Raw genomic sequence first — 12,960 nt, forward strand, 5'->3', positions numbered from 1 at the left:
CGTGACCCTATAAGGATAAGTGGTATAGATAATGGGTGGATGGATGTGCTTTGTGGTCCCACCATCCACCTCAGTGGAAGCCTTTGATGTGGTACAAACCTGGTACAAAAACTCAGCACCTTATTGAGTGGAAAAAACTTTGCCAATTAACATAATTCAGGCAACAAGGATGTTTCTTGCAAAACGGATTTGGCAAAACAATTCACTGGTAACTAACAGTGACTTGTAGTAGACAGGGTCTCAGATTTCCAAGGCACCTCATACATACAGCATTTCAAATTGTTTCTTGGTAGTTTTATCTTGTCACATATAAGGAAGACAAAATATAAACAAACTAATGAGGCTGATTTTGGATTTTCATCAACCTTACACAAAGTATCAACATAATTATAGCACCATGAGCCAGTATGATGTAAGCTGCCATTCAATACGGAACACATACAAAACAAGACGGCCTTCCAATGTCTACGAGTGGTTCAAATAAATACAAGTTGGATGATTAAAGCCTCCATCTCTTCTCTGGCCTGATCTAACACGCTGATAGTACACTGTCTGGCAGTGTGTGCTCTAACATCTGAACAGGTGTGCACGTTACAGATGACCTCAACTGGTCCACCAACACCATGGCTCTCACCAAGAAAAGCACAGCAACACCTCCACTTCTGAGAAGAGTGAACATCTGCCCCCCCATAATGATAACATTCTACAGAGGAACCATCAAGAGCATCCTAACTCACTGCGTCACCATCTGGGACAGGTACTGTACAGTCGCTGACCGCACATTCCTGCAAAGAACAGTGAGAGATGATGGAGAGCACAGATGAGTGTGCCACGATTGCACCAGCACTTTAAAAAATACCAGTGCCTATAAGCTACTGTATTATACATCGCACTCAGGACAAATGGGACAGGATCTCCTTCCTGGACTACAGTGCTGATAAATGGCCAGAGGTGTTTTTTGCAGAATATGATGATGTCACAGTGAAGTTGACCGTTGACCTTTTTTGGGATATAAAATACCAACACCTCATCATTTTATACTGTTAGACATTTGGGTTGAAATGTGTCATAATTAGTGTATGAATTACTTGGGCAAAAAACATGATTTGTGAAGTCATAGGTATTTTCCTATGACTGTGATTATATTCAGGGGTTAATCTCCCTGTAAAATTCCCCATGTCAGCAAAATATTAACTGAAATATTAAACTGGATTTTTAATTTAGGACCCCTAGAAGGTGGAGATTTATGATTAGATAACAATGCAGATGTTGCCTTAAGGTCCTTTCATTTCAGTTTAGACTGCACTTTGGTACAAACCACATTAACAAACAAATTTGCAATTAAACAAATGACCACAAACTAATTGCCACACAGTAAACTTGCCCCGGGGGCAGTGGCTCACTGTGTCTTGTAGGTAAACCTGTCTAATCCCTTGAAAAAGTGTTTGTCTTAAATGGGAACAGACTGGTCTACATAAAGTATATCATGAAGAATATAAAACTGTGAATTTTATTTTGTGTTTTGTAATTTTTTAAAGCTGTGAAGCCATCGCTGTTTACAAGCTCACCTGGCACAGGTGAGAGATATGAGAGAAATACATCTTTAGCATTAACATCTTCCCTTACTTTTTTTGTTTGTACTTATATTTAAATTTTTTGTTTTGAAGCTGGGGATGACCTCACTATCACATGTAAGAGATATTTGTGGCCTAGGTTAGCAGCTGGGACCTGGAGAGTGGTGAAACATTTGCTGTGCTCAACTGGGTGCTGCACATCTACAACAGGTGAGGTCAACGACCTGCATAGATTCTGTATTTTATTTTGTATTTTGTCTTTCTATCCGTGTGTGTTTCTTTGTGGAGCTACATTGTACATAACAATAATGTCAATTATGGCTTGAGGTGACTTTAGAGATTGAACAAATCTTATCAGAGAGGTGATGTGGAGAAAATAACTGCAATTGTAAACACTCACGATCCATCAAGGATTAAGTGAAGAATTTTTTATTCTCTGTCTCCAGTGTTTTAAATTTCAGTTGCAGTTTCTCTCTGTGCTCCTTTCAGTCAGAACTACCCACTCATCATGTTTATTCTCTGACTATGAAAGAAGAAATGGTTTTAAATAGGGTTAGGGGTTCTAATTTTTTTGTTGAATTAACATTATTATGGGAGGAACAATGACCAGCTTCATCTTGATGGGATATTTTTTAGATTGATATATGATAAATCCTGAAACCAAACCTATAAAAAATCAATAACTACAGTTTATGAACTGGTGATTTCCTTTTTTCCTTGTTGATTATTGGAAGCAGCCTGTTTGTAGGTCAGGGTACTAAAGTATAATCTGTCTCGATAAGCCTCTATTACATGTTTGTAGACAAAACACGTCAAAATGACATTAACACGAAAGTCTATGATGGACTATTTGGGCCACATTGAAGAAAAAAAAAATCTTAAATTATGATAATTTTGAGAATAAAATCATAATTTTACAAGAAAAAAGTCATAACATGATGAGAATGGTAATTTTAGGTTGCATGTTGTTTTAGAGAGGAAATATCAGAAGCTTTAAAATGAGGAACGTGAAGCATCCTGTGAAGTTCTACTGAAGTTCTACTCACAGTAATTTTTGGCTCATCTGCATCATCATCATCAGCATCAGGACATTGAAAAGATTGTGAAGAAACTGAGTCTATTCTATTGTTAGACGGACAAACAGCAGCTGCCAGAAGCAGCTCAGGCTGACACTGACTGTCCTTTCACCTGTTTGATTGGTTGTTTGTAATATTCCTGAAAAATATGTTTTTTTCTCCTAATGTGACTTTTTTTCTTGAAATATTATAAGATATTCCTTTATTAGTCCCACAGTGTACAAAGAAAGAAAAACTGCAAAACGACAGTACTAAACTTAAAAGTACATAAAAAACATAAATAATATTATATGTACAATTCAAGTACTTATATATAATAAAAAAAAGATTGATTATGATTATATTCTCAAAATTAAAAAGTTATTCTCGTAATATTACAACTTTATTCTGATAATCTGGTAGTAGTATGACTATATCCTCGTAATTTCATTTTTTTCACTAAATGTGGCCCCAATACTAAATAATAAAAGTCAAATTAGGGAAATTGAAAAAAAAATCTTGTTGCCTCGTGTTGGATGACGTCACACCACGTCCTGCCCTTTCTCTCCGTGCGCGAGCTCGACAGTCCAAAGTATAAAGTAGCGCGAGCGCCTTAACTGGGAAAAAAGTGTAGTCGACAGAGAAGGACACGGAGAAGCACACACACACACACACACACACATATACACACACATAAACACACGCATGCAGCCACACATCTAGTCGTACAGCGGGACACAGGCCCTTATGTGGACACGAGAAGTGGACCTCGGTACAACTTAATTAAGGAGTAAATAGCCGAACATGGAGCGGGAGTTATGGGTTTAAAGCGCAGAAGACTTGAAATGGGCGGTCTGCTGGCGGTGTTGCTGCTGAGGAGTTGCCTGCTGTCGGTGGTTCACGGTACGTTGACTTTTTGTTCACAACATGGATCCTTAGGGAACAACGACTGGAGCCACCGGGACGAGAAACGATAAGAACATAGTAGTTACCACGGTGAGCTCCGGCTGTGTGTGGGGCTTCGCTCCCTCTAACGTTCCCCACACTCAGACCGACTGCAACAATAGCTCTGATTGCTTGTCTGAAAGTTGAAGTTTTTATGTCCCAAGGGTACAACAACACAGTAGCTGCAGTGAAAGTGTCGAAACTTTGCGTCGGTGTGTGCGACGCACTGTGGATAAACCCGGTGTAACTACACCGACCTGCCGCGGCGTAGAGCCGGTGGGGTTTATGAGTTTATGCTTTGGAGCAGAAATTAAGTTTGGAGTCAGCCTGGGCTGTTTTCTCGGGCCTCGGCAGCTCCAGCCATTCCTGCTCGGTGTCGGGTGTCAGGCAGACCGCTTCAATGTGGAAAAGAAGCCAGAGTGTTTATTTGGAAAAGAAAAGGCTGCTGGACTCGTTAAAGACTCTCAGCCTGTGGATCAATGTCTTTATGCGCCTTACTTTCTCCACTGCCTGATTTGCGGTCTTATTTAATCGCCTGAATCTGCCCAGTCAAAGGCGGAGCTTAGCTCACTCTCAGCAAGCCTCTCTGTCAGGTCTGAAGACCAGCTCCCATTAGTCCGCCTGCATCTTAAAACTAACGCTTCACATCTGAAGATATGGGAGTCCATGACAAAACCCACCTCAGACCATTTCTACAGAACAGTGGACACTCACTTAGAACTCCAGTAGAAGATCCAGGTCTTAACCTCAAATCCAGATTTACTGATGAGAATTAACATTTTCATGAGAGACATAACCTTTACCCTTTAACAGGTATCTTATATAACTACAGTATCAGTGATGGTGCACAACACTAGCTTTCATAGGAAAATGATGGTTACAGTGAGTTAACCACCACACACGGAGTGGAGGTTGCACTACTCTTTATTCTGTCTTCAAAGGTCAGTTTGACCCACCTGACCTGACTTGACCTGACGTAACCTGACCTGTCCACTCATATATGTATTTTTATTGCAAGCATTTTTCTGAGTCTGCTTCCTGATAACCTCCTCACTAAACCAGTTAAACATGACGGTTTAGTTCCAAAGGTCAGAACTGAAATCACACTGAGGTGTCATTGTGTACTAGTTAAATTCTTAACAGCTGAAACTGTTGATTATGGAATGATTAACTGGTAGAAATTATGACATAAAACAATGAGATGTACAACAGGCTGGAGTGATGAAGACTGACTCACACAATTAAAGTAAAAAAAGAACATAAAATGTAGGCTTGACCTTGATGGTGTAGAGTTTTCTCTGTGGTGTAAATTAGGGGTGCACGTTATGCAAAAAAAGCATATTGCAATTATTTGGGCAGATATTGTGTACTTTTAACTGAAAAAACTTAAAAACGATGATGATGATGTGATTGTTGCTGGTCTTGTACCAAACAATTATGTTCCTTTACATCTGGAGAATATGATTTGCAGACCGAGGTGTCTGTAGCACCACAACACTTGCAGTGCAAGTTGTAGCTCTTCACACAGTATTCTATAATATCTTACACAATTGTCTCCTCACAGTTTTAGAAATATATATTCTTTTCATTACAAAGGCACCACACTTATTTGTTTATATTTTTGTTGTAGGTTGCCTCAGTTTGTTTGTGCGGATTAGGTGAACTATACTTAAGGGGGATTTCAGTGAAGTTAATCTGAACAAGTGTCATGGTTGAGCCCACACAGTCCTTTTATCCGTGTCTCAAAGTCTCATTAACTTCAAATATGGATATATTGCTCTTTATGTTTTTCAGAACAACCACAGATGTTTTATTTTTTTTTTTTACTTCTGTTTGAAACTGAAGAAATATCTGATATGAGTGGTTATGGTCTAGATTAATGATAGATTGTGTACATGTAGAATTTACAGAATGTCTGCTACTTACAGAATGCAAAATTCTGAAGGAGTAAAATGTGACTTGTTACAGAACAGTGAATATCAGCTGAATATCAGCACGGCTGTGATTCAACCTGTGAGCGAATGACAGCCGTGCTGATATTCAGTACAACATCACAACCTAGAGTGTGATATTACTTTTATACAACAGTTCTACGAGCTAGATAATGGCCGCTAATGTAACGCTGATTAACGGTGAAGTGAGTGATAAATGTAGTTAAAAGTCCCAGTGATGTTATACTCTATATCAGTACTCATGGAATGACTCTTGTCCAATAGAATTACTTGGTAGGAACTAGCTGTTGTGTATTGTAACTTAGAATTACATCATAACCAATAACAGGCAAAAATATATAAAATGCAACAACATACCTTCATTAATGTAACTTTAACTGTTACACCGGTCAAACCATTTCACTAATCATTCTGACTTTATCAAGGTCAAGGGTCAATACAAAGGAGGATTTACAAACGCATCATAAACAATATATATATAAATTACTCATGTCACCACAAGCACAAGCTCATTTTGCACATAAGGCACATGACTGTTAGTATGTTGACTGGCAGTGAGATACAGAAATATGTTAGTGCTGAAGTGTGACTTAAAGTATGTTTGAGTCCCAGTCTTTTGCTGGGGTGAGGAGGTGATTGGCTCTGGTTGGTTCTGAAGGAGTGAGGATGATTTTCTTCGTTTGGCACTGTGGTGACAGCATGTACACACACTTCACACACACAGGCCAAAAACACCACAGTAGTGTCAGCACACTGCCAGGCAAAGATCACACCTGTGTGTGTGTGTGTGTGTGTGTATGTGCTGACAGACTGTTGTATCACTCAGCATATAGCAGTGTTTTTACATATGTGAGAGACTCTAATACTGTCTCTAGACTACTGTCAAAGCAACACTGCCATTTCCAGGTGGTTTCTGTAGAGATCTCTGTCCACAGTGAAAACATGAACAGCATAATAAACAGGTTAAACATCTGTATCATCAGCTACATCCACACTTAACATTTAGACCCTTTCTGTTTCTGTCCTCAACACAGCAGAACAAGTATACCATACTGATTTAATTTTTTATCATAATATACTACATTTCATTTCCAAGGTGCTGTGCGTGTGCATGATTTCGTCTGACAAAAACAAGTTCAGGTTCAAGTTTTCTTTACTGTCAGCCAGGCCAGGAATTTTGTCATTTTAGGGGCAAGGCCATTTGGCCTTTTGTGTCACAATTTCTTTTAGGGCACAAAGTTTTGTAACGTTTTGTAAACCTCAATTTTCCCTGCACGCACTGAAACACAGATGTATACACTCTAGGAACTGTTATAGAAAAGTCTGGACACACTCTCATTTAAAAACACACAGTCAGTAACTGCCTCTAGGGGTCTCTCAATCAAAACAATGACAAAAGAGGGGTTTTGTGATGCTGTGAAGTAGTAAGGGATCATGGGAGTTGTTGTCTTCACCACCATTGCCATCAGCTTATCCTGTGTTGAATTCCTTCAGTGTCAGTGGTTCAGGAGGTTTTTACCTTCTCCTCCCCACAACAAACAGACCAGCTGATTATAACCAGTAAAAACACTGAAGAAAGCAGTTTCACTTTATAAATCAGTGTTTCTCTGATGCTGTTGGTCGGACACTGGACGTCTGCAAGCCACTGGTTCTTATGTCGTTATAATTTGGTTTCCTCCATATCCAGAAAATGTACAAAATCTCCTATTAGGTAACTTTTCATCTAGCTCCTGGACTGACTTCTATGTCAAGATGTTTAGTCTGTGAGGGTTCAGGGATTATGGGAAATTTGGTTTATTAAAGGCTGCTAAAAAGTACAAATACTAAATTAAACAATCATGTTAGATTGTTTTTCAAAAAACTTACCTAGACAATAAAAGTGAGCCACATAGCATACTGTTAAAGTCTCTGTTCCAAGGCTGAATTTTACTATTAGAAATATCAGTGGCATTATGAATGAGGTTTTCTTGCTTCACAAACAGAATCTGGAAGTTCTGGTTTTACTTTGGCTTTCTATAGAAGTGTAGAAGTAACTTAAAGGGATTGTGTATCAGTAAAGAAAGTGTTGTTCATGGGGCAGGCAACTGGCCCATTCTGAACATAATATTGAATTTACTGCTAATATTGCGACAGGATCATATACTGAATACAATATGTATTTAAATGAAGAACCATCTTTGCTGAACTGTGACAGGGGATTGGGGGATTGGGGATTTTCCTCGTTTTCTCAGACACTAGACAAGAGCGGGATCTGGATTCTAAGAACTAGACTCTAACTTACTGGATGGTGACAGGAATTTTTGTATTTTAACTAGGGTTCTGTGGTGAATCTTCACACTTACATTAAGTGCCAACTGAAATGTGCCTTTCGCATAAAGTTTTTAAAAGGGTTAAGTATTGCAACTTAAAGCTCCATATTTCCCTCTTCTGCTGTGTTTTATTTGAAGCGTTGATCCATAAGAAGATATATTTGTGGTTTTAAGAACCAAAAACCATCTCAGTGTAGTTTTACATCTCCTCTCCTTGGCTTATCTCTGGAGCCCTAGTGACAACAGGTCAGTGAGCCAATCAGAAGAGAGGAGGCTCTGAGCCTCTCTTGTTTTCTGAGTGATGCAATAAAAATGTAGAAGATTTTATATAAACACTGGTTGGGACAGCTGAGAGCAGTGCCTGCTTTGTTGTGACATCACAAAAGCCACTTTTCCACCGCAGGAACTTTCCCCAGGAACCTTTTGAGGAACTATGCCATTTCCACCGCAAGAACCAGGGTCAAAATTTAGTTCCGGGGTAATTGATCGACCCCAAAGGTTCAGGAACTTTGGGGGGTGTGGTCTGCAGTGCTGAACATTTTGACTGGTCGAGTCCTCGCTGCATTTAATTTCACCGGCAATGTTTAAAAGTCCGCAGTGAGCGAGCGAGCAATCACATTTTCCACACCGCGAAACAAGTCCAGGAGGAAGAAAAAAAACTGAAACAGGACTTCAAAAAAATAAAGGACTGCATCAACCGGAGTGGCTGAGGTTGCCATCCGTAACGTATAATGCAAGATCATCCCGTATTTGAAATAAAATGCTGCATCCTGTATTGAACATATACAGGACGCAATTTGTCCTGTATTTTCGTTCATGTTATGTCCTCAAAGTGCTGTGAATAATGTAATGTCAAGTAATAATTTTTAGTTCTTTTAGTTCTTTTGGTGAAAAGTCCCAGAAGTCCTGACGGCTGGTTTTAAGGCTCAGTTTCTGAATACAGGCTGTGTGCATTTCTCTGTGGACTGAGGCTTTGATACTTTCACAGTGTTAATATAGAACCTAGACCTGCTTTATAATCAAACTACACATGGACATCTACCTTTAGACTTTATGGACCTTTAACACTGAATGTTAACTTACTCTTTGATAAGATATTCTGTACTGGGAGACTTCTCCATCAGTAAAAGGAGTTTGCTCAAACTATATGGAGGAATAAACTTCCACATGGTCATGATTTGTCATTATTTGACAAATTTACCACCATTTTTTCTTATGGCTTTGAACATCCAACAATGAAGATGAACACAACCCAAACTAGTCCATAAATGAATCCATCCATTCCATGGCAGGAATGTAGTCAACCAGTGTAGGTGGACAGGGATCCAAGACAAGATGGGGAGGTGTTTGTCACTGTTGCTGTGTTTTTAACTGTGTGATGTGTTGTGAAGAGGGATGGGCAAAGAGCACTTCACCTTGCAGAACAAGGTTGTTGAGAGTATTAAAAGATACAGCTGGTATGTTTTATGTCTGTGTTATAAACAAACCCACCACGGACCAAAACCAGTGTAGGTCAGATGAAACAGCTCCATGATCCCTCTTCATAATCAATGCTCTCTGTGCTTGGGGCCCACTGCTCCCTTCTCAGAGTCTTTGTCTTAATTTGAAATCTTTGTTTATTTTTCTCATCCTGAGTTTAGTGAGGTTGCACTGAGATCTGTGACCTGCTACGATGTGAAAAAACCAAATGCCTCCTGCTGTGTTTTTTGTCGTTCACGTTTTTTATTCACTAGTATCACTGTGGCTGGGTGGTGGCATCTCATTCATCTTGTCTTACTTCATGTGCTTTATCTTCTTTGACTAACAACCTGAATATATATATATATATATATATATATATATACATATATATATATATACATATACAATGTATATGTAATGTAATGTACGTTAGTCTTTGGATCGACACACTCTGAAAGCTCCTTTATCCACATTCTCTGTGTTTGTATAAAGTCTTTCAGATATATTCTAAGCACACAGTTGGACACTTAAAGGGATTTTGGTCCAAATATCCTATATAAGTTTTGAATCTTTGGACACTCCCATAGACAGTGAAGTAGAAAACCTTTCTCTTCCAGACATTTAGTGCACACTTCAGGAATACTAGAATATATACTTGCATCATACTTATATATACATATATCCAGATTATTTTGACAGATACTGAGTCGTGACGAATCATCAATATTGAATCATGATTTTAGTGGGAACAATAATTTTTGCATGTCATTTTCACTGAAAAAAATATAAAAATGGTGATGATGTGATTTTTATTCTGGGTCTGTACCAAACAAACATGTTCCCTTGCTTCTGGACAATATGATCTGTAGATGTCTCTGTAGCACCACTACGCCTCATTTATGGTTTGTTGTGACACATTTTTCCCTTATCAGCTCCTGTGACTTGGACAACAGAGCAGCTACATTCAATGCTTCATTCATTCATTAGGAAATGCAATCATTTTTTATGAAGTGGAACAAATAACAACAATGACAAATTTTTATTTGAGCCAATGGATGAGTTGGTGAGCGACTGGCAGTAGAGAAAGGAAAAGAGTTAGGGGCTAGAAGGGAACCGTGAGGGGCTGAAGGTACGGAGAAGAGATTTGGTGACAGCGCTGAGGAGGAATGTAAGGAAGAGATTGATATCTTTTCCTGTTTGTGTTGCTCTGGTGTGAAACTCGAGGAGGGTCTGCTGTTTGGATTTCAGACAAGTCTGATGGAGGGAGGAGAGACGGGAAAACGGGAGGACAGAGAGGGGAATGAAATAGACATTGCAGAGAGAAGAAAGAGAAAAGAGGAGAGGGGGAGAAGTGGGGGAGGAGACAAAAGATGAAGGGGGGGGAGAGGGGGAGAAATAGGAAAGAAGGAGCTGAGGGGAGAGAGAGAGAGAGGAAGTCTGTGGCAGTCTACCTTGATTTCTCTGGGGTCCCGTCACACATGCATGCACACACACTCACACGTCCTTGTTTTACTACATTCATGGGGACCCGTCATTGACATAATGCATTCCCTCGCCCCCATTTCCCTAACCCCAACACTAGCAAATAAATACCTCACCTAAACCCAGTCCAAGTCTAGTCCTAAACCTGAAACCAAGTCCTGGTTCTCAAACAGAACCTATGAAGTTTTGAGGACCAGACAAAAAGTCCTCACAGCCATAGCAAGATGTGCACACACAGACAGACAGACACACACACGCGCATGCACACACACACACACACACACTGCATAACTATGCTCCCCACGCTCATCACACACATTTTTCTTGTCCCAACTGGGGAGGTGTGAAGAAAATCTCTTCCTTCCTTCCAACCCTTCACACACACACACACAGGCGCACACATGCACGCACACACACACACACACACACACACACACACACACACACACACACACACACACACACACACACACACACACACACACACACACTGTTGTGTGAAGATGGGCTCTGATAAGATGTAAAGCAACGAAACCAAGTGTATGTGCGGGTGTACATGCGTGTGTGTGTATGTGTGTCTGCGTGTGTGCACAGAAAGGGGTGCAGCAGTGCATTGTCTACACTTCAGAAACTTCTTTTGGGACCCTTTTTTCTTTTCAATCTGCCATCTCAGTATGACCTCCTTCCACCACACACACACACACACACACACACACACACACACACACACACACACACACACACACACACACACACACACACAAGCCACATCCCCCCCTCACACTTTGATTGTTAATCCCACTGACTAACTGAAACGTAGTCTTTTGGTCTGTTCTTTTGTGTTATGTTGCGCACACACACGCACACACACACACACACACACACACACACACACACACACACACACACACGCACACACGCACAAACACACAATCACATACAGATCTATCATCCATACAACACCAGGTGCAGTGATGTCATTTGTCCTCAGACACATATTACACATTATTTGTGCTGTTTCATTTTAAGAACTGTTGGTTGAGCTGAGAAACTAATAATTAATATTTATAACATTTTATTGGGGACAAACTGTTTGTGTGTTTCAGTGTTGGATGGAATAATAAGTCATTATGATAATTTTTAATGAGCCAAGCTTGAGAGCTCACAGCCTGTGAACAGGATGTTCTTCAGGTCTGTGTTATAAAGAAAAACTTGGTGTGTCTTTGGTGAACTGTTAGAATGAATCTCTGTCATGAGAACATTTGACCTGGTCTGACTCAGGTGCGATAACACTGATTCCACTCAGGTGTTCCAGGTGTTGTGTGAGGTGGCTCACTGGCGCTGCACACACACATATGACGTGTGAGAGTGCTGGCTCATGTTAATATCTGCTTATATTCACACTCCAGTCTGCAGCTGCGTTTCCACACACTTCACTCATAAACCAGTTTCAGATCTCTGTAGGCTCTCTGTCTCATGGTTGACCCCTCCCTTATATTGTCTAGTTGAAACTATTAGTTAATCAGTCAGTTAATTGACTAAAAATAATCAGAAAATATTTCAACAATCAATTAATTGTCAGTTTCCAAACAAAGATGTTTCACATCCACTTATTCCAGCTTCTTAACTGTGAAGATTGATGGTCATCTGTGTCTCATGGCGATAAACTGAATATCTGGAAGCGATACCATGGATGTAGTAGGTTGTAATCATAGTCTGTGAATAAAGATGGATGTATCCTCTGTGACATCACCCACAGGTGTCTGAAGAGCGGTTTTAAAACTCAGAGTGAGCTGCCCCACTGTTGCCATCTTGGCAGTGTCTGATTCCGTCCCTAACTCCCAGCTAATCAAAAAATAGACAAAGAGGTGGCGCATGTGCCACGCTTAGACTTCAGTGCATGGTGGTTTGTGGCAATCACCCCTGTCACGCAAAGTGGCCACACCGTCAATTATGTACATCTTTAAGCCTTAATAAAAGGTAAACAGGTGACTTATGTAACAATCCACCCCCCGTACAATTGTCATGAATGAGGAAATTAGCTATCAGCTATTTCTATTAGCAATTTCAGATAAAATAATAGAACAGTAATATTCCTCTTTATTCTACAGGAAACTCAGTGTTTATATAATGCTGTGTGTTCTATGTGTGAGAGGAGCGTTTGGTTGCAGCAGTCTGGGCT

At 40.0% G+C, this 12,960-nt stretch overlaps 1 protein-coding gene across 1 annotated transcript in view; it reads left to right on the forward strand.

Moving 5' to 3' along the window:
- Nucleotides 1-3,270: 3,270 nt before the first annotated feature.
- lrp5 (LDL receptor related protein 5) overlaps nt 3,271-12,960 on the forward strand; it is a 77,841-nt gene continuing 68,151 nt past the window's right edge. The window contains exon 1 of the mRNA XM_022762993.1: nt 3,271-3,532. Within this exon, the coding sequence (XP_022618714.1) occupies nt 3,448-3,532 (85 nt within the window). The 5' untranslated portion in view covers nt 3,271-3,447. The remainder of the gene's footprint in view (nt 3,533-12,960) is intronic.

This window comes from Seriola dumerili, unplaced genomic scaffold (assembly GCF_002260705.1).
Source record: "Seriola dumerili isolate Sdu_G_001 unplaced genomic scaffold, Sdu_1.0 BDQW01000465.1, whole genome shotgun sequence".
NCBI classification, from domain to species: domain Eukaryota; kingdom Metazoa; phylum Chordata; class Actinopteri; order Carangiformes; family Carangidae; genus Seriola; species Seriola dumerili.